Source organism: Egretta garzetta, unplaced genomic scaffold, assembly GCF_000687185.1.
Source record: "Egretta garzetta isolate BGI_Z169 unplaced genomic scaffold, ASM68718v1 scaffold397, whole genome shotgun sequence".
Classification (NCBI taxonomy): domain Eukaryota; kingdom Metazoa; phylum Chordata; class Aves; order Pelecaniformes; family Ardeidae; genus Egretta; species Egretta garzetta.
In genome coordinates, this window is record NW_009260493.1 from 9818212 (window position 1) to 9844957 (window position 26746).

General features: G+C 41.6%; 2 protein-coding genes across 2 annotated transcripts in view; one reads left to right on the plus strand and one right to left on the minus strand.

The window, feature by feature from the left end:
* The window catches only part of SAMD3 (sterile alpha motif domain containing 3), a 41243-nt gene extending 22481 nt beyond the window's left edge, over window positions 1-18762 (plus strand). The window contains exons 6-10 of the mRNA XM_035899884.1: window positions 1443-1604; window positions 15783-15986; window positions 16381-16552; window positions 18159-18241; window positions 18496-18762. Coding sequence (XP_035755777.1) covers window positions 1443-1604; window positions 15783-15986; window positions 16381-16552; window positions 18159-18241; window positions 18496-18762 — 888 coding nt within the window. The remainder of the gene's footprint in view (window positions 1-1442; window positions 1605-15782; window positions 15987-16380; window positions 16553-18158; window positions 18242-18495) is intronic.
* Window positions 18763-22408: 3646 nt separating this feature from the next.
* L3MBTL3 (L3MBTL histone methyl-lysine binding protein 3) overlaps window positions 22409-26746 on the minus strand; it is a 72988-nt gene continuing 68650 nt past the window's right edge. The window contains exons 19-21 of the mRNA XM_009644371.2: window positions 25821-25984; window positions 24773-24835; window positions 22409-22438 (exon numbers count right to left, since the gene is read on the minus strand). Of these exons, the coding sequence (XP_009642666.2) occupies window positions 22409-22438; window positions 24773-24835; window positions 25821-25984 (257 nt within the window). The remainder of the gene's footprint in view (window positions 22439-24772; window positions 24836-25820; window positions 25985-26746) is intronic.

Consider the following 26746-nt stretch of genomic DNA (forward strand, 5'->3'; position numbering starts at 1 on the left):
GGAAAGGTCCCCCTGCCTTCATCCCCATCTTTTAAGAGACCCTCCCATCCATATCCCGTGGGTGAGAAAGGCAGGCATGTCAGAATTGCTGCAAAGGAAGATACAGTACCACTTAGTCTACTGGATTCTAGTTTATGCTAAAGTTAACCCTTAAAGTCATATGACCTTGACTAATAAAGGACATAATTTTGGTAAGAAATTTGGGGTAATCATTCTTCTGTTTATATTGTGGTTTAGTATGTCAGTGAGTACAGGTTTGAGTGTAGTATTAAGTGAATATAGTATTGGAGTCAATTTTAGAAAACATAGTAACAGCTATTCGAATCTCTCTTGCCACATCCTGCCACTTACAGTCACTTTTCTGACTAATTTTTATTCCCTCTGACTGTTTAAAACCCTCAATAACTGAAATATGCAGTTGCTTTTGAGCATCTGACAAAACATTTTCAATATTCACAACTGCAGGGTTTGCCTGCAGCCAGGTTTAGCAGCCTTGGCTTAGCTCTTGTTTCCCTGAGTCTTGATAGTTAGCACAGCTGGGTCCCGCTGCGGGACACCCAGCCAGGGATGGCAGGCAGACAGCCATCTGTCCATAAGGATGCACGGGGAGGTTTGGCTGGCAAGGGGTGATGAGTGGCTCCATTAAATAGGGACTGCATCCACTTGCAATGCAGAACTGCTGTTAATCGTAGAACCATAGAATGTTTTGGGTTGGAAGGGACCCCTAGAGGTCATCTAGTCAAACCCCCCTGCAGGAGCAGGGACACCGCTAACTAGATCAGGTTGCTCAGAGCCCCATCCAACCTGGCCTTGAGTTGCGATTTACGTGCCTTGAGGAGCCTCACAAACACTAGGACCTACTTAAACGATCCTTTTAATTCAGCAATTTTGAGTTCAGTTAATAATATGCTTGATCCAGTGTAACTGTAGGCTTTTTACAAAAGGGAGCGTCCCACTGTGTCTTTCATGATCCCTTGTGTTAGATATGATAATCATACAACTGCAGTCAGAGGCAGGGGAAAAATAATCCACTCAAAAAATCCTGTTAGTTTTCTGTGGCATCAGTGAGCTGATGTGATTCACCATGTAGCTTCATGACCTGATGTCATCAATGGAGCATCCAAAAGTAGAGCTGAGAAAAGGAAAGCAAACTGCGGTTTCACTGACAGCCTCAGTTATATTGGATAGATCCAACCCTTAGGTTCAATTACCATTATCCTTAACGAACCACGCCAGTGCCAGTAGCCCTGCTGTTTAGACGCCGTAGAGTCATATACCCCAGGTCTTTGTATTCCCTTCAGTCCTGAAGCCACCAGTATGCCGACGCCACCGTACAAGTCTTTTTCTGCTTGGTGGCAAATGCTTTTTTATAAGATAGAGTTAGATAAACCAAAGTGACCTGCTTTAGGAATGGGACAGATTTTTTTTTTCCCCCCATGCAGTTGCTATGGAAACGGGCCCTTAAAGATCGTTTCAAATATGTGCGGAGACCCATTGAAGATGATGAGCAAGTCCTGAGGAACAAATGCAAGTTTGGCCACAGGCGAGGACAGACCAGGAAATCTTCATTTGCTGAAAACAAACCTGATGAAGTCCAGGTGCAGGTAGAGGTAAGATTTTTGATGCTTAACTGAGTAGCTCTGTGTCTTTCAGCTCCTCTGCCTGCGGTAAGGCCACCAGCCAGTAAAGGAGAGAATGAAGCAATCTCATCCTATTTAAACTCATTTTGTATAGAGTTTGTCCTATAGCCAGACACTGGACCTTTTTTCTTTTCTGGAGAACTAAGTATTAACAGTGGAGCTGAACCAGATACTGGATGCCTTACACATTTGTTGTCATTTAGAGTTGTTGCCAGTTGGACGTAAAATTCTCTTTTTTAAAATGCAATATTCCTATTCTGCTTTAGGTTATACACCTCTAGTTAGAATGAAAAATAACAGGGGCTTATTATATAATATATATAATATAAAGAGCTGAAACTTCTTTACAAATAAGAATGCAAAGTGATATTTGATCTGGTAGCAAATGGCCATATCCTGCTGTCACATTGCACTTTGTTATATAAAAGCTGTTTGTGTTGATGTGTGATATACATAGGGGTGCTTATGGATATATGCATGCACGCAGTTGCTGTATTTCCCTTTAGTTAGAGAATTCAGAGCTATCGCTGCCCAGTAAGTGGTTGAGGCATACTAATTAACTTTCATAAATACATTAAGGTTCCAGTTATCCTTTGCCAATGCTCCTCACACTTCCTTCAGTGCTGCAATTAAAATGTGGTAAAATGTAAATTATTGTAAGAATGTGATAAAGAAGATACGTAAGCAGATATTTGACTTTATTTTACATATGTCCATCCTGCTGTTTACCAGATACATGTCTTCAGGGCAACAAGAGTGGCTTACTGGATGCATTTCTGTGTAAATCACCCTTGTGTTTGAAGGTAGCTGTCGTTTTCTAACCAAAAAGCAGATACATGTTTTTGGGTTGTTTTTTTGGGTTGGTCTTTTTTTTTTTTTTTTTTAGAAGCTTCAGTAATTTCTGTTTATCTCCTTTTGATTAATGTATGCAGGAATAAACACTTCCCTCTTTTTGCAGCTTTAGTTGAAATGTTTACAGAATGTGTGAAGCAAGAAACCTTTAATTTGGGTGCAAAACGATAAACAGTCTTGCATGTGCTGAAGGAGGAATGACAGGCTCCTGGTTTTGTGCCTGTGTTAAGAGTTGGCCGTCCTTTATCTGCTAATGCTTGGAAAGGGCAAGTGTGGATCTTTTTTGTCACATCAGCCAGCTGACAAGGGCTTTGCTGTGATCCTGCAGGGACTGCACGCTTGACTTCATTTTTCTATAGAGAAGGTGAAACTGCACTGCACTGTGTAGCTGTAAATGAGGAATCAACACTCCTTTTAACTGCCTTGCCCAAGGCCATCACTGGTCATTCCTTGTTTGCTTTAAAAATTGAAGAAGAAGGAAGTGTGTTCCACCTTTTCTAAAGCCCTAGGCGTTTTCTACAAGCCTTAATGTAAGAAAATAAGGGTTAAACTGGAAGGAGGTGAAAAGATGCCAAGTCTCCCTGAACAAGGTTTACTTTCTTTCTCTTGTTTTTCTTGTATCCTAAACAGCAGGGAGATAGAAATGCAAGAATTAACACTTGTGGAGCCTATTAAGGCTTAAGAACGAGTCTCACAAAACTGAGGGAATCCTACCTTTCTTAGTTTTAAATGTGTTCTACATTGAAGCCAGGTATGTCTGGCTCAGAGATCCTAAATTATCTCACTACAAACTGCAGCTGAACAAGGTGTTTATCATTCTTTTAAACAAATGCCATGTAGGGGTTTTAATTTTGTATGCTTAGCAAAACATGTAAAGGCACCTTTCTGCTAATCCTTGGCACTAAACTTCATGATACATTTAAATGGCTAAACAAAGAGTCAGCCTCAACAAATACATTTTTGGTCTAGAAGCCAATACTACAGGCAAATCCAAATTATTTTCAAATTATCATTGTCCAGATCCCCTTGCTTCCTTCCTTTTCCCAAGTCAGGAAGAACAGATCAGCCCTGTGTGGCCTAGAAGCCAACACATGAGGATTATTGAAGGTAAAAGGGTGGGAAATTAGTTCTAGGTTAAGGAGAGCTTTGTAGAATAATCAGTCAAGGATTCCTAGCCCCTGTGTGTCTCCATGCTCTGCCTTAGATAGGCAGAGTAGGACATTTAGGGCATTATAGGTCAAAGCCAACTGGCAGGCAGTGCAGATGAAAGAGCACATCTGTTCCCAGCAGATGACCTATTTACCAGCCGCACAGCTGGCTTCTGTATTGAGCTTTCGCTTTTGAACAGTTGTAAGAGGTAACTCTGTCAGATGTGCTCTGTGCCAGGGTAATCTTGGCTTGTTAATGGTAGGAAACTGATAATAAGATTATTTACTAATAGGAAATGCCTCACTGGTATACCTGGCAATTGGCTTTATATAAAAAGAGTAATGAAGCTATTACTACTAATAAAATCCTTGACCACTCTTCCTATTTCATCATGTGAAAAACCAGTTGCTTGCTAGGATGAGCTTCCTGTGATGTTTTGGGATGTGCTCAGAGCCACAGGTGATATCTGCCCCTTGGTCTGTTACCTGCTGGCAGGCATTCCTCCTCCAAACACAGCACAAAAGTTACTTGGCCTTCCATGCAGAGCATTGCTTCCAGATGCAGCATCTGGCTTTCTCCGCCAGTTTCTTCAAAACTGCTGATGTGTTGCTCATTACAGAGTACTATATTCAATTAAGTTTGAAGAGCATACTCATTTTAGAGTGGCTAGCATCACAGGAAGTGTCTTGACCAAGTGCACTGCCCAGGGCTGTAAAATGATGGTAAGTAAACACATAAACCCATGCTGGAGGTGTCTGTCACTGAAGGAGGTTTTGCTTAAAATGATGCTCCCTACAAATATTCATCAGGTTGAGCCACCATTGGAAAGAAACTTGGACTGTGCCTGACTTAGACATTAATATGGGCCTCCATGGCTGAGGGGTATTCAGAACTTCATCAGGAAAGCCTTCTTAACACATTTTCCAGCTATAGAGTGAGAATCCTCCTAATTTTCCACCGTCAGGCAAATATCCTGGAGCTGCAGTAAGCCAGGGAGAGTGCTTTGTCATGATAATGACCTTCATCTGCTGCAAATGGAAGGTACTTTCCATGAGAGGGGTAATCACACCATGAAAATAAATAAGGCAGGCAAGCCAGGGTGGGACTGCTGCTAAGGCAGCCAGCCAGCAGCTTGTTCTGACTGATCTCCGTACTCCTTTTTTAGCATCAAAATGGCACCATAAAACCCTTCTCTGCCCTAAGTAATTACTGGGCTTATGGTCCTTCAGGCTATGAGAGAAACAACCTTCTGCCAGGTATCACAGGAGGGGCCCTAGACTTGGGGGAGCTGGAAGGAATAGGAAGATAGGGCAGTCTTGGTGTGCATCTTTGGCCAGAGGGTTATCAAAAGGCAAAAGGTGATGGAGAGGGAAGTGCAGTTAGAGCTGGTGATTCGCTTCTATATGATGAAAGCTTATGGTTTGAAGAGCAAATTGTGCCTTTCAGAACTTCAAGTTTTGAAATCTTGTTAGTCTTGAACAGTGCTGTTCATGGAAAGTGTGACTTCACAACCAATTCAGTTAGCTGCAGACAGACATAAAAATGCACACAGATATCCTGCATGGCTCCACTTGCCAATCCAGAAGGGCACGGGTCCTGTGTCATATTCTGCTACTTCCAGAGGTTTCTGGGATACCCCTATGACATCTCAAATGTCACTAAATAGCTTTATCTATGCAACTGAGTCAAGCTCCTTCAATCCATCCCAGCTGTTGTATGAGAAACCCTTGGATAGTCCCTTTGCTGACAGGCTATCTTAAGTTACCTGAATTTTAAGAAAATGTAACAGGCTAGAAGACTGTTAGTTCATGATCTTAAACAGAAGTGGAGAGGGCATAGTCCCTCTTCTAATGCCTCCAATTTCTTACATCCTACAACAGCTTGTTTTCGAGGTCATCAGGCTTCTCTGAAGCAGTCACACAAATAAATTTGGAGTTAGCTGTGAAAAGGAGAAATAGTCACTGACAAGATGCTGGTTAAGATAGCGGCAGATGTTTGTAGATAACTGGGAATATTGGCCAGCAGAGCTGGGAATAACATAATGAAAACAATTTGTAAAGGGGGCACCAGTAGGCCATCTCCTTTCTGTGTCTATGGCATAGAGATAAGAAATGTTTTGGTAAGGACTTACTTAGACTGGGAAAAGCAGAAGGATTCTGCAGAAACTTAAAACTCATGAAGCTGGACATCTGCTAATATTATTCCTGTACAGGGAGGATAAGCAGGAAAAAACAGGAATGTAGGAAGTAGTGAATGTGCAAATCCTCTCCCAAGTGGACCAGATGAAAATCAGAGAAGACTTCTGGCCCAGGATGCATCCAGCTAGAAGCTGGGCACCATATGTGCTTGTTTTTGTGGCAGTACAAGAGCATTGAAGCTGGTGAGAACATTCTTGCCGTGAGGCTGAGGCTTCCCCTTAACTAACAAGGCTCAGAGAGCGAGCTTGTCTCACAGGGAATGGATGGGCCTCCTGGCTTTAAACAGGAGGAGGGTTGTTGAAAAGCTGTGTGATGGGCTTCCTGAGTTTGGCCCAAATCCGCATTAAGATCACCTTGGGTGCCCAGAACCAGATTTAATGACGAGGCCTGGAAGGCTTAACCTGCACAAAGTACCTGATTCAGGGCAGATGCAGAAGACAGTCCCCGAACCAGCCAGCACGAGGGAGAGAACTGTTGAAGGCAGCCAGCCATTTAATGGGGTGAGGCAGATGATTGATGCTGTCTTTTGCCTTTACCTTTCCTCAGCCTGCACAACCTTTTGCCAAAGTCAGACTGATACCGAAGCTGGGAGTCTGCTTGGAGCCTCTGGGAGTGGTCTTAGGGCTCACTGTGAGGAAAAGAATGGTGGTAGAAAAGTTGCTGGGTTTTGGTGCTTTATGCTCATCATGATCTGGAAATTGTCTTTGCTGATGAAAGAAGGAATCAGGATTGAGCGATGTCTACCCTGTGAGCTTGAGTTTCTTTTAACTCGAATTAGGTAAATTAGGCAAGCGAGACATTTCCTTGGGATATGCTTTTCTTTGAGGTGGTTACTAACATCCTATATGTCAGTGAGATACCGCACTGCAGGAGTTAGAAACTTGAAACAAGGTTTCAAGGAGTGTGGAAAGAATAGGATTTCAGAGGCAATGGCTGGAGAAAAAAGGAGGAATGAGGAAGGAAAAAAAAGGCATCAGCAAGGGAAAAAAGGAAACCAGGTGAATCAAATGTCTGTAAAACACTCAAGGGATGGACAACTTGTTCATGAGATGTGGAAGCTCTCTTGACTGAGTCTTGTGGTTGAGGGGCAGGTACAGCATTAGGTGCCATCTGTACTGGGAATGCTGTACACAGATGAAGTAGGGCGATAGCCCCTTTTCCTCTAAGATTAAAAGTCTCCAGATCAAGTGCTTGAATGTCTGCACAGCCAGAATGTGAGTGTGCATATACGAATGATCATTCAATGGCTATACTGTTGTAATGAGATTTTTCCACTAAGACTTTGATGTGCATACATAGTGTGCGGTGTTGCTTAGCTAATATTTTAAAATGCTTTTAGAGTCAAAGCAAAAGCTTTAAACACAAATTCCTGGCATACATCTTATGCTTCGCCTTCTTATTTATGTCATTCAGTACCTCCATTGTTTTGTGAGTTAACATAAATGTAAAATATGGTTTGTCCCTTGGACAGAGGAAAACAGATTTCACCCGTTTTTCTTAGGCTGTGTGTTTGGCAGCTTACAAATCAGAAAGCAGTTGTGGTCAGAAACAGACTGACTTATGTGGCTTTGAAAGTTTGCTGTTAGCATTGGCATCTAAGCCTCTCTCTGACAGTGTCTGCCTGGCTCACAATGGTAATTATGTGTAATTAAAGCAGAGCCTGCTTTAATTAAACATCTCATTTGAGTACAAGTCAGCGTGGATCCTGCTGCAGCAGGTTACATGAAAGCAGCCTGCCCATGGCGCTTCACCTGTCTTTGTGTCCAGTGTTTGGACATGGGAAGTTGTGCGATGGCGATGCCTTCTCAGTTCTCTCCCACCCTCTGGGGCAAGAAGACAGGTCCTGAGCGGGGTCCAGCTTACTGCCTGCCTTTCAGATTCACACTTTTCCCAGATCAAATCTGGGGTGTTCAGGGGTTTTTTTGAGCAAATCTCCCCTTTGTAGTGATCATAACCTGGTTTGACCACTCCTTCTGATATAAAATGCCCCATACATACGTCATTATAATGAACCTGAAAGTCACCACAGAAAAAGGGCTGTCACTTACAATAGTGGTATTAAAAACTGTTCCGTACACTGTGTTTTTGTGATGCCTTGTGTCTGTATGTATTCCAGACGAAATAGCAACATCTACTTTTCAGTATTCAGAAATCAAGACACAAGATTCAGATTACAAAAGCTGTTTCTCATCCTGAAGAAGTTACAAAACCCAGTTAGTGGAAAAGATTATTCCAAACAAGGTCCCACTATACTCGCAGTGTAAGTAAGTATGCAAGCATCGCATTCTGTGTTTAGGCAGAGAGAAGACACCCAAACTGCTACTGTCAGGCTTTCTTGCTAAGTACCTTGAGTATTGATGCTAACTCCAATGCAGGTAGACTCAGCAATCAAGAAGTGTTATTGCATCAATGCTCTAAGCACTAACATGATTTGGAGTATGCACTGGCATCTAGCAAGGAACATTTGAAATGTTTTTTTTTTTAAAGGAAATATTATTAGCTGCTGCTGGGAGCTGACAAGATACTGAAAGCAGCAATAATGAAAGGCAGTGCAACAGCTGTACCAGCACTACTACTCATCCACAACCCAGTCCCAAATTATGGTGTAAAATGAGCTCACATACAGTTCTGGCACTGCTAAACCTTTCTGTGTGGCACTGCTGCTCCAGAAGATGGTTCTCACTACCATCGCATGGTTTCTACCCTTTCCAGCAAACAGATTAGTCTCTATCCAAAGGAATTCCCTCAAAGGAATATTCCCAAGGCATCCCACGTGAGGGACCTGAACCCATGGTTGGCAGTGAACACACCAGTAGGATGCAGTGCAGTATCCATCCCTTTAACTCTACTGGTCCTATTTAAATTCACTCTCTCAAACTGAGGAGAAAGTAGGTCCTGTTGGCATTCTTCAAAAAAGAGATCTTGATCTTTGTCATTAGTAACTGCTAGGCTACATTTACCGTTCAGGAGCTGGTGTAAACCCTTGTAAAGAGCAAGAGGTGCCTACCGTCTTCACCAGAGGAGCTTTCATCATTAGGCAGTCATGTTACCCTGGTGTTGACATTAATGACTTTTAGGATTTATGATGCTGGCTTTTAACGGTAACTGAAATCTTAAACCTTGGCGATACACATCATGCATAAGAATTGCTCCCTTCTTCCCCACAAAGAGAAGTAGCAGCTTCACTTCCTTGGCTGTAGCATGGACTAATAAAAGTACCCTCCCTTTACAAGAATATGGTAATATAATCTCTAGCTGTATCTTGGGAAAAATCAAGATCCACCAAAAGGACATTAAGGAATTTGACCCTTCTTTAAACACCTTTCTGACCACATGACTAACTCTCCTCTTGCTTGGAGACATGGTAGACATGAGGGACTGGGAGTCTAGTTGGTTTATGTATGTATGTTTTCCTGCTTTAATGTGAGCTTCTTAATACAATCTGCTTGCATATGGTTCCAAGTAGAGCTGTGAATATTAACTGGAGGTCACTGTCAAAAGACACCTGGAGCATGAGAAAAGAGCCCTACAAGCTGTGTGGCTCCTAGATCCAGTGGCTTTAGTCACAGGTATCTGAGATGCCAAGAAGTTAAGGGTGGTTGCGGGCATGGGGACTCAGGGATGGGCCCCTACCGCTGTCCCCCTTTGCGTGTGAGTCCGACAGAAGGGCTAAAAGCAGGACCATCCCTCGGGCAAGGTCTCGGTTACACTGACACACAAGGGCTGGATATCCTCTGCTTACCTCATTAACTTCCTTTCTGCATCCTTTTGACCTTCTTTATTCTGCAGTATTTCTCAGGAGCTTGTGACAAAAAGGCAGCTTGTTTTTTAAAGGCATTAAGGTAAATTCTCATTTGTTCCAGAAAGACCATAGTTTTTTAAAATCAACCTTTTATTATTTAAAAAGATATTATTCATGTTAGAAATTAAGTATGTACATTGAAAAATAAGACAAAATTATATATTAAGAATTATTATATGGTATTTGTTAATATTTATATGGTATTATTTGTAATACCAATTAACATTCTCCTTATCACTGCAAGGGAAATGGATGTTACTGGTGACACAACCTGAAAATCTGGCTAGAGCAGTTTGGCTGACCTACGGAATGAAGAAACTCTCATTTAAAAAGGCTCCTTTTTAGTTCTCTCCTGCACACATGCTGACCCATTACTTTTGGCTTCTTTTCTTCAGACGTTGATATGAGATCCTGGTTTTGGTCTAGCTAGGATTGCTTTTCTGCAGTGTATTGAAATAACTGAGGTTTAACCTTATCGTCACAATTTTACTGTATATTGCTGTGCTGTCACTTGCTTTCTTGCTTTGGTGGTTAAAGTGGGGAGGATCTAGAGTCCTCCCTAAATTAGCACATGATAGGCTGGTAGACTGGTTGAGTAACCAGTTTTCCAAACCCAGACTCTTCCAGTTCACACCAGCAATGTTAAAATTAACTGTAAAAGATTTTAAAACACACTTGAACTCATTCTCCAGTAAAATTTAAAATGCATTGCAATATGGTGCCCCACTGAGGTAACTTCTTTCCCCTAAGAGAAAGCCACCTCTCAATTGCCTTTTTACTTACCTTAAAAATCAACCAGTCCACAATCTAAAAACTAAAAGGAGAAAATCAAAACATTCTACGTGAATCCTGCATTTAGGTGTGACTGAATTAATATTCATTGCACTTTACTAGAAAAAAGTAAAATTTGCAAAATAGGAAGAAGGGCTGAAAATAATGGAAATTGAGTTATAAAGCAAGTTACACACAAAACATGTTCTGCTACAAGCATGGTATTTTGTAATTTTTTAATAAAAGCAAAAACTTGTTTTGATGTTAGAATCTAATACATTCTGAGGTCAGAAATCATTTGTGTAAAATTCAAATGTTGCCAAACTTTCCTGCTCTATCAAAAGCCTTCAGATTTTATTTGAATGAAACTTATGTTGTTCATTATTTCTAAGCATAATCAGAATGCTTTTGCCCTTTACATTTTCAGCTAGGTTGACTGAAAACAGCCACATATCCACAAACATCTAAATTCACTATTCTCTAATTCCACACTGGCCCTGCTAAAGACAGTCACTGCCGTTCAACTTAATGTGCCAGTGAGGTCTCATTACTCTGTTCTGTTCTTGACCGAGAAACGTGCACCACTTGCATAAAGTCAGTTGGAATTAGAAATAAGCAATGATGCAGGAAGTCTGTCCTCCCTAAAATCAGCTAATCTATATTTACATAGCACCATATACTATAGCACATTGGGTATTCCTTAGTAGGGATAAAACTGTCCGAAGACAAAATGAAATGAAGTGATTAGATATAAAAGGCACAGACCTGTCACTGTATTAAAGCCACTGTATATAGACAAAAGAGTCCCCAAATCACAGCAACTTTGGTCGCTAATGCCAGCCCTAGAACTCAGTATTTGCTTGCTTTTTCATTGCAAGCAGCACAATTTTACAACAGCCCAAGTGTTTTACATCATACTTAGCATTGCCATTCTCGAGATACTTCATTTATGTTTCCACTGCACTTTTACAAATGAGACGTAAACCCTGAAACAGCAGTGGTTACTAAGGCCAGTAGAAAACCGGTGTTAATTGGGATCTGAACGATGCTACCACAGACTTTGTACATTTCTGGAGTGCTATTATTTGACTGAAGTTTTAAGATGTGTTTTATGGCTGGGTATGCATATCCATTACATGGACTACTAGTCTAAACAAGCTATGTTAAAGAGCTTGATGTTCAGAACTACCGATACCTTTCTTCAGCCCAGAAGTGCAGCTTAAAAAGGTGAAAAGCTCACAGACAGGGATTGCTCTAAGCAGGCTGAATGCCGCAAGAAAACCAATTCTAACACTGACTTTCGCTTGTGTTACTCATATATAATGGATGATTTACACAATGAAGTCTGGCCTTCCATCGCATTTTTTTTTCCTAATAGACAAGGATGACAGCAATTCTTCCTTATACTGCTGCCATATTTCTATTGGTTGCTTGTCATTGATGCTTACAGAAATGTCAAATGGTCTCATTTAGCTAATTAATAACATCTTAGCTAAACTAGTTCTCAAGGACAGAGCTGACTACATGGAAAGTCTATCAACCGCGCGGTGTTTGCCTCGACAAGTGGGATGGAGATAAGCCGGAGAAAAGGTCACAACTTGTTCTCAGTGTTTGTTTCTAAGCAGCCCAGTCAGTTTGTCTGTGGTTACAGCATACGAGGCTGAGCTCGTTTTGCTTTCCTGACGCTGCAAGTGAGGCACTGAAGGTGACGGCCTCTCTGGAAATGAGCTGCTGTGCTCCACCTGAGGTGGCTGCAGAAGCTCCTGCTCCATGGGCAGGAGGCTTGGAAGCAGACCCACAGGAGAAGCCAGTAGTAACCAAGCTGTTTGGAGTTGGAGGCTTCAAACTAGCTCTGGCTCAGGGTAAAAAACATAAATATAATTTAAAAACCCCAGACAACAGTCCAAGTTTGTGTGTGTGCATGTGTGAGAAAGCATGAGCATCTTGAGGCTGACAAGAATGGACCAACGCTTGGTTTTGTGCAGTGATCATGCTGAAGCAAGAGACAGTCCATCCAACTTAGTGCAAGTTATCGGGTTAAGGACCAGCTGAACGGCTCACTTGGGGATGTGTGAATACTAGAATGGTATTCAGTGTCAGTAACCGATATAGACACCAGAAAATACCAAACCCTGATGCGGGGAGCTGGCAGAGATGATGTGCTAGCAGCAAAACAGGACTCTGATGACTGCGAGCAATCCGCTGGAGATTTACACAGAAATGGTTTCGTGGTTTTCTGCCTTTTCTGCTGCGGTTATAAAGGCTTTTTCAAACAGATGAGAAGCAGGAAGCCCGCTTCCTGCGGAGGAACCGGAGTGCTCGAGGTGCACTGTCCAGGTGCAGGGCTGCTCACAGGATGTAAAGCTATACCAGAAAAACCAGACAGACTTTGCAAGGCTTCTCAGGTAAGGAGTTCAGGCAATCACGTTTCTGGGACCATTCTTCATAGGCAACGTCGGGGCATCTGTCTCAGGTCAGTGTGCCAGTAAAGAGCCTATAGAATAATACACTAAAGTGAGCAGTTACACATTCCCAGGACCAGACAATATTTGTGCAAAATTTTCAGATGTGTCCAAGGACAAAATAGGTAATTCTCTAGTTGTGTTGTGCAATTTCTCTCATGAAACATGATACTAGAAAACTGGAGGTAGCTAATTTGATGCCAGTTTTTAGAGTTTTGGGAAAGGGCTAGGGAACATATTGACCAAGAAACCTGCTGTCTTTACTGGCCAAACTGGCAAGAACTGTAATGCAGAGATGAACATGTTATGAAGGAATCAATGACTTTTCTGTAAACAGAAGTAATTCTTCATAAATTCATTAGTTCTTCGAAGTATTCCACAACCCTGAAGACATGGGAAATCCAGCTGATAGAGTTTACTTTAACTTCAGAAGAGAATTCACCACATACCTTTCCAAAGCTCTTAGAGAACGGAATCTGAGGGGATAAGCAGGAAGGTCCTTACGTGGATAAACAGTTAAAAGATAGAACAAAGAAGGCTAGGCAGAAATAGTTGGTTTTTACAGAGGAAAAGATTATTAATGCTTAGTTTATGCAGTTCAATGTATTTCTAAACGATGTGGAAAAAGGAGAATACCTGGCTGACCACATTTGGCGATGCTACTAAGGGTACTAAAGACAAGGACTGACTGAAGAATTGCAGGAGGACCCCATGCTACCGAGTGACAGGGCAAAAAAACAGCAGATAAAATTCAGTATTGATAGATGTAAAATAGGACACAAGGAGAAAGCCCAGTCATAGAATCATAGAATGTTTTGGGTTGGAAGGGACCCCTAGAGGTCATCTAGTCCAACCCCTGCAACAGTCCTAGCAACATTTACAGTGATGGGGTCTGAGTTATTATTACCAGTCACAAACGATATTTTTATATTATGCCAAAGAAAATTTGGCACAATGCTAAGCAGCAGTCCAAAAAAGTATACTGAACGCTCAGAATTATTTAAGAAACAAACAAAAGGGAGCGCATTATTCCACTGTATGCACCTGTGGCATCCCAACATCTCAACTAGTACTTGAAGTTTTACTGTGCCTGTTTCGTAAAGGCTGTAGTGAAATTAGAAAATATGCAAAGACAGTAACAAGGATAATTGCAAGTACGGGCCAGCTTTCGTATGCAGAATGATTAAATAGCTTAGGACAGTCTTGGCTGGAAAAGAGGTGGCTGAGGACAGAATATGACATATCTGTAAAACTACAGTGGCAAGGAGAGGGTGAATAGGTATGGAATCCAGTACAACAATTAGAAGGCAGAAGCAGCAGGAGAAAACAAACAAAAGGCAGCATTTCTTCTGACAGAGCATAGTTAAACTGCCAAGTTTAACGCAGGATGTTGTGGAATGTATGATTTTATGAGAGCTGGAAAAGTGACTGGGCTAAGTAATGGAAGGAGAAAAAAAATAATCTACTGAAGGCTATTATATATAAACATACAACCCCAGTTCAGTGGCGTCTTGACAGGACTCAGGGGAAGTACCACTACCCAGCCATCCATACTCTGTACTTTCTCCCAGCCCCCCTCTCAGCCAGGCAGAGGAGGGTATCGGACTAAATCATCTGACCCACCGCCTCTGTTCCTGCGCAGTGAGGAAGGGGACAGGAACGCCTGCTCAGGCTGGTCACAAACAAACGTTACTGCTGCAATGCAATTAAGACTAAAATCCGCTATTAGAAGGAGTGCAGACTGTGCTGATACAGCATCCTAGCAAGGGCCAGAGGAGGACCTGCGGGGGTCGCAATAGGTAACTCTCATGCATGCAGGGCTGAATTTCTTCTGTGATACCAAACAGCTATTGAAATCCATGGATATAATAGTAGGAAGGAGACAGTTTTCTAATTGTGTACCTTGTGCAACCATTCTTGGAATACTGCATGCACATTTAAAAAAGGATGTTAATTAAACTGGAAAGTTTAAATTGCACATACAGAGCACTGCAAAGCAGTTTGGGATGTTGGATGGTTTGCAGCTGTGTGTCTCGAATGTTCTGGGGAACAGGATGAAAGTGTCTCAACTCGCTCTGGTGTTGACCCACAGGCCACCACTGACATAAACGGCAGCTGCACCGGTGGCGATACATATGGGAAAAGCCCATGTAAATGTAGCCCGAGAGTGGCATCTGCACTACTGGGGCATCTGCACGTGGTCTCAGCTTGTCCCCATGGACAAATTCACTGCGTCCTCTCACAGAAATTAAACAGCTGCAGGCTACTGCCACAGGTGTACTGCTTTGGATGGCCACTCCTCCTCTTTGTAATTACTGGGTTTGGAATTACAGCAGGGACAATAATAATAATTTTGAGGAAGACTTAACTATCTTCAAGTACAAAACAACTCTTTGGAAACACTAACAGTCAAACTGCTCAAATAATGCTTTTCATTAAGAGTTTCCTTAGTTCAGCTGATCTCCTTGGGGGTAAATACTTCAGCTGCGTAAAATGTGAAAGTTAGTTGTCCTGCTTGTAGGACCTGTATGAATCAGAAGAAAATACTGTTTCTCTTGGTATTACAGAGCTAATATTGCTAAACACTGAGTCATCATTAGAACTGCCTACTAATTTCCAATAACCCACAATTACACAAACCAGACACAGGCATAGGAATTTCATGAATACCCCCAAATATGTAATTTGAGCTTGGGAGACTTGGCTGATAGCTATAGTATTATAAGAAAACAGGCCTTAATATAACTATTAGAATACGAGGGTGAGTTCACAGAGCTGGTACTGAAACCACACGACAGGTACTTTTTGCTGGGCCTGACTACGCTTTGCCTACACTCAAATCAAACAAGCCACATCAGATAAAAAGGCTAGATGATTTCTTGCAATTCTGTCCTTTATTTCTTGACAGGAGGAGCCTATTCATCTTGAAGGCAGGGCAATGGATGTACACATTAAGTGGCTTAAGCAGGAATATATGAAAACTCAGAGGAACTGGAAAGAAGTGGATAACAGAATGAATGTGACAATAGAAATACGGAGGAAGATGATCAGCGATAAGGCACCTTTAAAAGACGTTCTTAGACTATTTCCTTTCTTAAGATGCCCTTACCAGGTAACAGACCTATTTTTAATAACAACATTGAATTCTATGGTATAGATGCTATACAACCGTAGGCATGTATTTTAGTGTATGTTTCTGGTGAAGTATCCATCAACATTATTCTCTTTAATCTAACTCATATTTTTGCTGCTAACCCCACTTTAAAAGATTCACCAGTCCTATGTTAAACATGCCACACACACCACTGGTGGGTTTTCTGAAGTATTTTGGCGTTACTTGATGTATTTCTTCCCTGCTTTGAAAAGAAATGAAACCACCCCCTCCAGTTTATAATCTTGTTTTACTGAGCTAGTCTTATCCGGGCTTCAAAATGTGCATCTCGTGTCTTGTTTTCAGTTTTGGTTTTGAGGATTGCAATAATGCCAAATTTTTCTTTTTCTTTTAGCTTTTTAGGGAGTTCCAGCTTCTCACACACATGGACATTTATAAGAAAACAGTTGAGATTTTGGAGATTTATTCAGAAAACATTTTATCTTTGTACGTGGTGAGGAATAATCCAATTAACGTTATGCTGCAAGAAAATCTGAAGCGGCACACAGAGGAAGACATCCTGAAATGTCAGTACAAATCTTCTATGCTCTGATTATCAGAGTTTTGTTGTAGCTAATTGTTCTTACTTATGTAACTAAACTAGCTCTACTTTTACTGCAAAAACATTTTAAAATGTCACAGTTGCTTGAAAAATACATAGTGATGGGGAAGCATTAAGAATAAAAGCTAATAAATTACTAGGAAAATTAAGTCAGTCAGGTATTGAAGCTTCTTTTTCCTACCGTGAATAGAAGATTGCAGGTTTGATAAAGTTAGTAAAAGAAGATGAGCAGAATTATGTATTTCTAGATACATAAAAGAGTGCTTATTGTTTTCTAAAAATACATGCAGAAAACAGTTTTTCTGGTTTAGAAAGAGAAATAGCCCCATAAAAAGAGCCAATTTCCTTTAGAAAGAGAGGTACTGGTACTGTTTCTATGGTTGAAATCTTCATCCCAGTGCAATAACAGAAGTAGTTACCGCTACCTGAAGTACCTTGACCCTGCAGAGACACATTGCAGGGGAAAGCGCACAAACTAGTTCCTCTGGAGAGCAGGTACCTCGATGGGTTTGGCTCGCTGGCTGTGAGGGAGCAAGCACCTGCTGCCACTCAACTTCTTCCAGGCTGAAAAGTCTGGGAGCACGGCTCTGCAGGGACAAAGCAAGTTACTTGTAAGCTCCCTCCTTCCCAAGCTGCAGCTGTAGATGGCTACGCCTGAGCTTAGCTCTGTGAAAAGTGCTCCTTTGACTCTCATTTTCTACCAAACAGGCATAACACCAGGATGGCAAATCAAAGGCGACACAGTATGAACATGTGCGTTTCCTATAGCAGTTTCCCTCCTTTTATTACCGGGCCGTTCTTAAAAAAGCAAACAGAGTAGGTTAACATACTGGCTTTATCTTCCTTCAAGCTTAAAAACACGAGTACTCAGTAACTCATGATAGATTAAAAAGTGTCAATGCACAGCCTAATCCAGAAAGCCTTTATGGACTTTCTACTCATACCTTTGGCCTTAGAAAGCTATCAATGTTGTAAGTAATTTCCCCTTTTCTTACATAATATGCCCACAAAGATTTTAACTCGTACCTTAGTGAAGTCCCAAGGCCTTTACTCTCCTGTTTTGTCTAAGAAACAACTTGACCTAGCACCTAGGTAATAAATGCCGACAAGGTAGGTTCAGTGAAACACATGCCACCAGAAGTCTGACCTGCAAAAAAGATGTTACAGTCATTAACAGCTGAACCAGAGGGGTGGTGGCTACCACATCCCAGGAGGTCCTGCAGCACCCACTTACACTACAGCCTTCCAAGTGGAGTCCTCTGGCAACAGGGTTGCTCAGCTCCCAAACTCCACTAGAAGCAATCCAAAGACCTACTTACTTACTGCGAGAGAAATTTAATTGCACTACGGAGTAGCAGAGCATCATGAATGATTTGAACACTACCGCACATTCCCAACTGAGGCACCTAAACCTTTACTGTGGTATAAATTCCTCTTCAAAATGCACTGAACAGCAGTTCCGCTGCTGAGCTGTTAACTATTTCATAGGTTGCAATCTGCTTTTCCAGGACAATACTGCAGTGCCAGAACATTTTCATTTGTAATTTAGCAGAAATCCTTGCCTTTGACAGATATGAAAACGACTGCTGCATGTTTACTCCTGCCAGATGTCTTTGGAGACGATTCCAGTCTGTTTGCTGCAGTGAATGAGGAGGTAGGAGACGGAGCACAGACAGTCTTGGTCTCTCTTCCTCCTATGAGCTGCCCGAGCACATCACTTGGCTTTTTGGTGGCTCCACTCAGTTCCTGGGAAAGGATGACACTAGCCTACCTTTTGGGGTAGAAGGCAAATATCCACTGAAACACTAGCTAAATTCAAAGTGGTGTTATTACGCTTACTTACTCCTCTGACCTGTTCACCAAAGCGATGCTGTGACACCCTTTGACATATCCTTTTTTTTAATTTAGGTGAAGGTGGTGACACCAGTGTTGGAAGTAAAAAACCCCTTCAATGTGAATTCATGCGAGTTTGCGCTGTACGTAGAAAGAGAAGAGATAGCCCAGCTCGATGACTGCACCATGGCCCTGGCGGCACTGGTGGCTGCGTTTCATGTGTTTGATATCCCATGCCCAAAGAGAATCCACAGGACGCTCAACTTCCTGGAGTCCCTGGTCTTCGAGGTGAGGAGCCCAGCATCCCTGCCCGCCCAGGTACCCCAGTATCCCAGCATGTGACGGTGTACACGGCACTCCTCTCGGGAGCACTGATGTCTTGTCAAAATAAACCCCTTTGTTGTGAAGATAAATCAATGCCATTCTTTCTGCTGAAAGTGTACGTGTATTTATAACTCCATTATGTTTAATAATGTCCTTTTCTTTTAATTGTACTGGCTACTTTTTTAAAAATTTTAAACCTAAGCAATTTCATTATTTTAAATGGAAATTCTAGAGCAGTCTAGAGGCATTAGAGATAATAAATTTTTTCTACATTAATGCATGTGTCATGTATTATTTTTCCATATGGAGCATTTAAAAGATTCAGATAGTCTTTTGACTGTCAGAATTTTAAAAACACACTTATGAGTTAATGTGAGCACTTCACTGCTTCAGATGCTAATACATTTAGTGTTTTGAAGTAGCACAAGTTAAAGATTTACTTGTTACCATCATTTCGATGTATTATGATCACTGAAAGCCTACTGCAATAATTTTTGTGTTTTAAAATGGTGGCCTGATTTATAATTTGCAGGATGATGAGTTTTCACTATTTTCTCCATGCATGAAACATTCTTTCTTTTTCTTTTTCTTTTTTTTTTTTTTAAACATTAATCCTGAATTTGCTAAATAGGGATTCTGAGATGAGCTCTCAAAGTAGCAAGAATGACTTGTCTGGGACGCTGCCATGTGCGTTTGTAACCACAGCTTTGGCGACAGGGAGAGAACTCATTTTCTTTCTGAATTTGTTCCCCAGAACAAATCAGCCTTCTCCACATGGTGACGCTCCTATCCACCCACACAGAGCGGAGGCCCTCTCCTCTCTTCTTCCACAGCCTCCCTCCCCACTTCTCCCCAACACGCTCCTCTTAAATCCTGCACCTCTGGAAATCCCAGGGATTACTGCCTGACAGGGCACGACTTCAGGCAAACACCTAGTACCGGACAGTAGCAGCAGCCAGCAAACACGCCCCACGACACTGGTTAGAAATTAAAATGGCTTTTTATGAAAATACTGCATTCCTGAAGAGATCCATCTCCCAACAGTTCTAAAAATGTCCATGTAGGCAAAGCAGCCTTTGTGGTCACCACGATTCTTTAAACACTCAAACACACAGCCTGGAAGATGACAGAAGTTTTGTTAAAGCCTGGCTGTGCAGGGGCGGTGACTCCAATGCCAAGATTACAGTGGGAGACCCTGCAGTATGAGGGGAGATCGCTGCATTTAATGGCCAGACTCTCTCGTTAAAGTCACAGGATTTTTCATGTCGGTCCCATGGAAACCAGGGGACAACCTTTACCTGTGTGATGGCTGGGCTACTGCCAACACAACATAGAAAACAGTACCAACTGCCGTTTTCAAGATTCAGTGCTTTGTAAGTAGGTATATAAAAATTCAGGGAGCTGCTAACATCCCCAAGTAATCTCTGTTGAGCAGCAAATCTCTTCATTGATTCTCACTGCAGGCTACAGAGCTGGCACACGAGAGAGAGACAGAGGGTGAGGGAAAATAAACTACATGGACAGGAGGAAAGAAAACAGAAGAATTTGACATTTTACTGACCTGCATGGGCAACTTCAGCTGGTGCCAGTGACAAAATCCAGGTCCATAAATGGGATTCTGATTGTGACAGCAAGCAGCCTGTGAACCTTAGGAGTAAGTGGTTAGGGAGAGGGCAGACAGCAGGAGCCAAGTTAGTTTTTTTAAACTGATGGCCACATTGAGCTACGGTGAGGAATTACCCCACACCACCCTTGGGAACAGCCGGGTTCATTTGAGAATCCTGGGCACACACAAATGTAACAGACGGCTCCAGTTCAGGTTTTATTTGTATTGTAGTACAATAAGAGTGCAATTTTAATGTACAAATATTGAACAAAATGTAAAAATATTATTTATGCAATGCTATGGAAGGAAATTAACAGAGCAATGCAACTTACTTCATACTGACCCTGTTTCACCTCGTATTATGGCAGGTACCAGTCACCTACATGATCTGGAAGGGGCACAGAGAGTTCCCAAAATCTTAAGGAACTCCAGCCAAAGAACAGCCTAGCAAAATCTGTGGGAAGATGTAAAATTCTCCCAGCTCTGTGCAACGGAAATGCTTGGTTGGTTTGTTCTCAGCTCTAAAGGCTGAGCAACTGCCCACTGCAGCGCTAAGAAGAGGGCTGCCAAAAATCTTGATCCAACTCTTCCCTCTCTTCTTGCAAAAGTAACATTCTGGAACAGTCCTCAGTATACAGGCAGCTAGGCTTTCTCCCGTTTAAAGTGCATCTGGTTTACATCTTACGTATATATACCAAGTGCAGTGACTTTCCCTGACAAATCGTTATAATAATCCTCCAAGAAAGAAGGTTGTCTCCGCTAAGTACCTGCTGGTGGCACCTGCAGCCTGCTAATGACCCAGTGAAATGCATGCATTTTACACCTAGGATGTGCCGATGCACCATATCCGTTTAAGTGTCCTTTTCCTCCGTGCTTTGTCTTTCCCCCTATGCCCTATTCATTTATAAATCAGACTTTCCAACTAGGAAGCGGTGGGTGAAATAATTCTCCCACCACTGGGAAAACAAACCTATGTTGAATACGAAGCCAGAGTAGCAGTCCTAGCTTTAGCACAACGTTTCTCTCCACTGTTGTGGTAACTATACTGGAGACTGGCATGTGCAGACATGAACAAATACGTTTTCTTTTTTGCTAATATCCTTACCTGATAATACACGTATTTTCCTTCATGTGCTGAAGGACTGTAGCAGGCTCCCACGTAAAAGGCTGGGACTCTATTGTGCAGCATAAATGAAAAGTCTTCTATGAAGTCAAACTTTATTTTTCAGTTGCAGCCTTCTCTATACTTATCTTTTGGTAAAGTACATTAAAGATGCTGGTGGAAAAACTCACGTAACATTTTTGTAATCGTGCAAAAGTAAAAACATTCAGTTATCAAAAAAGCATTATAATTTCAACCCCAACAAGGTTTGTTTTGTTACAAGCAAACAGACAGTTTTATAATCTGTAAAGTTATATGCTGTAGCATAAAGTGTCACGTATGTAACATTAAGTGTTTCATTTTTAAACTATGGCACAAATACATATTAGCCATAACAGTCTCATCTGGCTACCTGTAGCCTAATTTTTGGCTAATCAGTTTTTCTTTTGATAGTATGAAGTAAAAGCTTCTGAAAGGTAAAATGGGTACATGAAGTAGAATTCAAGAATTCTTAAAAAATATTAACGTTCCCTTATATAATACAGCATAAATAATTAATGAAGGTTTTCTTGAAGTCCAGAGAAAGTTAGGGATCCCAACCATCCGTGGAGAATTAGCGCCATTAGTTTGGTAAATAAGACTAGCTGACTCGGTTGTCACACAGTACCTTCTCGAAAGCTTGAACACTTCCCAGAAGGATTCAGATGCTCCAGGAGAATATAAATAGTCCACCAGGGCTGAACCTAAGTTTCTTCCTTTCTGAGAGTCCTTACTCAACAGTTCCAGCGAGTCTTTGTGCTTTGAATAAAACATGAGCTCCAGTGGAGAAAGCTGGCTCGTACACATTTTCCATTATCTTCAAAGTTCATTGTGTGAGTTTTTCTCTGCAGCTTTGAACATCAGAATGGAATTAAAGATTTTTAGGGCTGGTCCCAGTTTAATGCTCATTATTTTTACTATTTAAAAAATGCTTCTCCATCAATTTGCTTTAAAAGAAAAAACACACAAAGCTATTAATAGGTCTGACAGTGCAGCAGTATAGATGTTTCAGAAAACATGAGAAGAAAATTCCCAGCGATTTGAGACAGTGTAAAGGAATGGCTAAATACAAACACTTTCAAATGTTTTCAGGATAGCTTTGATTTCAACCTTTTAAAACAGATCAGCTAGTCCCCAGGAAGAGGATGATGATCTTCTTTCTGCTTGAAAACAACTGTCTGGCTAATTTTTAGCTAACCAGTTCTTATTTTCATACTGACAGTATAAAGTAAAAGCTACTGAAGAATAAAATGTGTAAGTGAAATAGCGTTCAACTGTACTGCAGCACAATAATGCTTTTTTAACACCTTAGCTACTCCTTTTATGCAACTCTCCATAAGAAAGCTTCTGGATTTCACCCCCAACTACAGAACTGGAACCCCCTTCAGGCCACCCCTTTCTGTTCATTAAATAGCAAATTAAAACAAATTTGGTCCCAGATGTAAACAGGGGCCAGGCTACATAAAACTGCCTCTTTGACACAAACACCACTTTTCAAAACACTGAGTGTTTTTTCTGCCAGCTTTGTAGCGTTGCTATTTTAATAAATGTTACAAGTGAATGTAAGCAAATCACTCTGTCAGCGGGAGTGCTAAATCCAAACACGAGGAGCCACAAGGCCCTCACTTCCAAGGGCTTCAACGGGGTCAACATTTCTTGTGTAAACTTCAGGTCGCTTAGGTATCTACGGTTAAGTTTTCAGTGTAACATAAGCAGGATAGCTAGGCCTAAAAGCCAGCTGTGATTAAATCAGGAGGACTGCTTAAGCTTAAAGATCCTAATTTGAGCTAAAACCAGTGCAATTAAGTTTCCGTAGGACTAGAAGAGAAGCTTTCTGCATCAGACATGCTGCGAAGGAAGCCTGCAAGGCACGCCCCAGCGCTGTAAGCCGAGGAACACTGCAGCGAGAGAGCATCGCGCAGTTACCACAGTCACTTTTCTGCTCGTTTTGTGCACAAAGCCAGACTGGGTGGGCTCAGAACCAGAAGTGGGCGAGCGTGGGGGTGCCCCGATTATTGTAGCGTCTTTATATAAGCAGGAGGAGGGTTCGTTTCCACAGCAGAAGTTTGGTTGGCCTCACAGGGAGAGGTTTGATTTACTACTCACGGACAAAGCCTGAAAGGCTGAATCCTAAACAGGGGAAGTATTTTCTTACACCTCTTGAGAATGAAAGCATTTAGGATTCATCCATCTCTCTGGCACTTCCCACCTGCTGACTTAATTAGCAATATGCCAGCTTTTATTGATATTAAATTCATTGGTGAGACAACCTACGTGACACAGGGGATGACCTAGGCCTGCATACCTGCCTCAAATGTAAAATGCCTAACATCTAAGCTAGTGCAACTGTAATAGTCATTACAATCTACAGCATGGCCCAAAAACTTTTGTCGCAGGAGATTAGCAGGGCCATCTGTAGATATTTTGCTCAGGAGATGCCTTCTCAAGTCTAAGTACCACAGTTATTCTTCACTTAAAAGGCTGGCTGACTTGGGATACTACAGTATCAGACTCTGCCCATTCAGGTGGTTTGGCTGGGATAAACACCTGAACTATTCACTCTGGCAATTTATGATCAAACAGCCTTCTTGAAACTAAGCATTAACAGGAGTAACAAACCTCTGAGTGGAAAAGAAAAAGCCAACCTAGCTTATAAAGGCCTACTGTACCTAAAAGCCCTATCACTTCCTGATGACAACTTTGGCACAAAAATCTTCTCAGATACCAGAAATGCATGCCTGGAGTACACGCTCCTTTGAACCTCATCAGAAGCCTTCATGTCCTCTCACCTCCCGCTCACTCAAATCACATTTGTAAGCTGTCTATATCAGGAGGAAGAGCATCAAGAGCTAAGTATGATCAGACAAGATGCCAAGAGTTTCAAGAGGTGGCTATCTTGAACCACTGCTCTGCTTTATTTTACTTATCAACATCCTGCAGAACTAAAATAACTTACTTATAAATTTCCTCAAACCAGATTAAGAGAGAACCGTAGTAAATCACAAAGTTCCTCCCCTTCTACCACTACTTCAAAGTAATTTCAGTTGCCGCAACAAATCTAGAGAAGCACGAGAGAGCTGGCTGACACTTAGCTAGTTTTATCTTCGTTACTTCCTTCCCACTCCATGACCTGCAAACCAACCTAATCTTCCATACATTTGCATCTGACTTGAAGCATACACTTCATCCTACTACTTTGTATGTATTTTTAATGATGACATAAAATTAGTCTTTCCACCAAGCTTTGTACTCTGTGTCTTTTTGAAATAAAATTCACCCACCTCATCTTTAAACACCTTGCCATGTTCTTCACATCCTGGTAAACTCCGTATAAATTCAGAGACCTGCCACCAAAGTATACAACAAGAGATTCAGTAAGACCAGTGTTTTCTCAAAATAGTCTTAAAGGTTGACAATCATTAAAGTTAAGGTTTTCAGCTATTGTTTTTACAGCCTCATATTAGGTGTTCCACCTTCTTCTGTAAGTCATGCAGCTGGGTGTTTAAGGACAGGATTCACAAAATCTGCAAACTAAAAGAACATGTGCCACTCTTGTCCACAGGACATCTACGAGTGGGATATGGCTACTCCCTCAAAACTACTCAGATTATCCTATCCATGCAGATCCAGAACCATGAACCTTCTCTTGGTAGTCACTTCTTGCAAACCAAAGTGGTTGCTGCCTTCCTCTTCTTTATTCTTTACAGCACAGAGATTAGCAAATCCTTTTTCAAAGTTCATGCTTCTTTCTTCTCCGATTAGAGGAGACACGACTGTCCCAGCCACAGAAAACTGCCTTAGTCATAGGTACTTCTGAAAGTAAAGCAGGGACTAGACTCTGTCTGTTCAGGTATTACTACATACTTGAACAGTGATGGGGCTCCAATCCTCAAATCAGGCATCATGGCTGGACCACATCCATACTGTTCCCTTCTGCACTATATGCTCACCTGCCAAAACAGCATGCCACATCCAAACTGTGCACCAGGAATAGCTCCTTGGTCCATGCTGACCCCTAAGCCATTCCTCCAGAATGTCTGTGTGGGTGCTAGATGTTATTAGTGTAGAGCTTGAGCACCTGATCTACTGGGCCATACGTTTAGCAATTTTCTTTCCCTTTCTAACACCAGTGAATACATATAAACACACATACATAATTATCTAGATCTATACCTATCTATACACATATGAATTAATACATGAGTTCTGGCTGACTCTAATCCTGAGTACTAATGCATTATTGTTAATCTATGGGGCTAATTTAAACTCTGAATCGACCAAGACTTCAAGGGCAGCGGCAGCGAGACAGAAGATACAAGGGAAACCTACCTCATCTGTGCTCCATTTAGAAACTTTACTGGCTGGGATCCCAGCTACACTTGGAAGGAGCTTGCTCTGCTGTTCCCAGCGCAAGGGTAGGCCAGGGATTTGCAACTTGGAAGACACAATAACTGGTTGAGAAAGAAGCCTCTGCGTGTTGGGTTCTTCAACATCTTCAACAACAGGAAGCAACGAACAAGCATTAAATCCCTCAGTCAGTGATGAGATCAGCCACAGTAAAAGCACATTCACTTCTATTGATATATATGGGCCTCCCTGTGCAAGCTGTACAGTTTTCCTTACACCAGAATTAGAGGAGTACCATGACTGTTCTTCCATTAGTATGACTGTGATTATACTGGCTCTATATAAATGTAACCATTCTTACACGGAAAAAGTCTCTTCCAACACAACACAATTCTATGCCAACAAAACTGTTGGCATACCACACCACAGGTCAAATAATTTTAAATATTTTGATACAATAAATCCCACCCACATTTAATAGTTGTACAGTAGTACAAGAACTAACTTAATTCCAGGGTTGAGCTGTTATAACTTCACCAAAAGCAGCACTACACTGCTTCAAAATTCCAAGTGAATCAGTTGTACAGTTCCAGCCCACACAACATTTATGCCTCATCCACAACAAAATGTTTTTCAGTTCTTCTGAGGAAAAAACACAAATGTCTGCAAATTCCCTGCTCCCACTTTAACTGAATGTTTTATTCAGAAAATAACATTTAACTCCTCTGTGCTGCTATGGGGTTTTTTTAATAAGGTCATTTCCTTTTTTATCTCACTTATCCATAATGGAAGGAAAAAGCTCCCATCCCACTGGCCTCAAAGGTAATGTACCGGTGGGAGGGTGGCTTCAGCCACATGCTGCTGTTGCTGCTGCTGTCTGGAGAGCAGCAGCAGTTGCAGATGTGTGT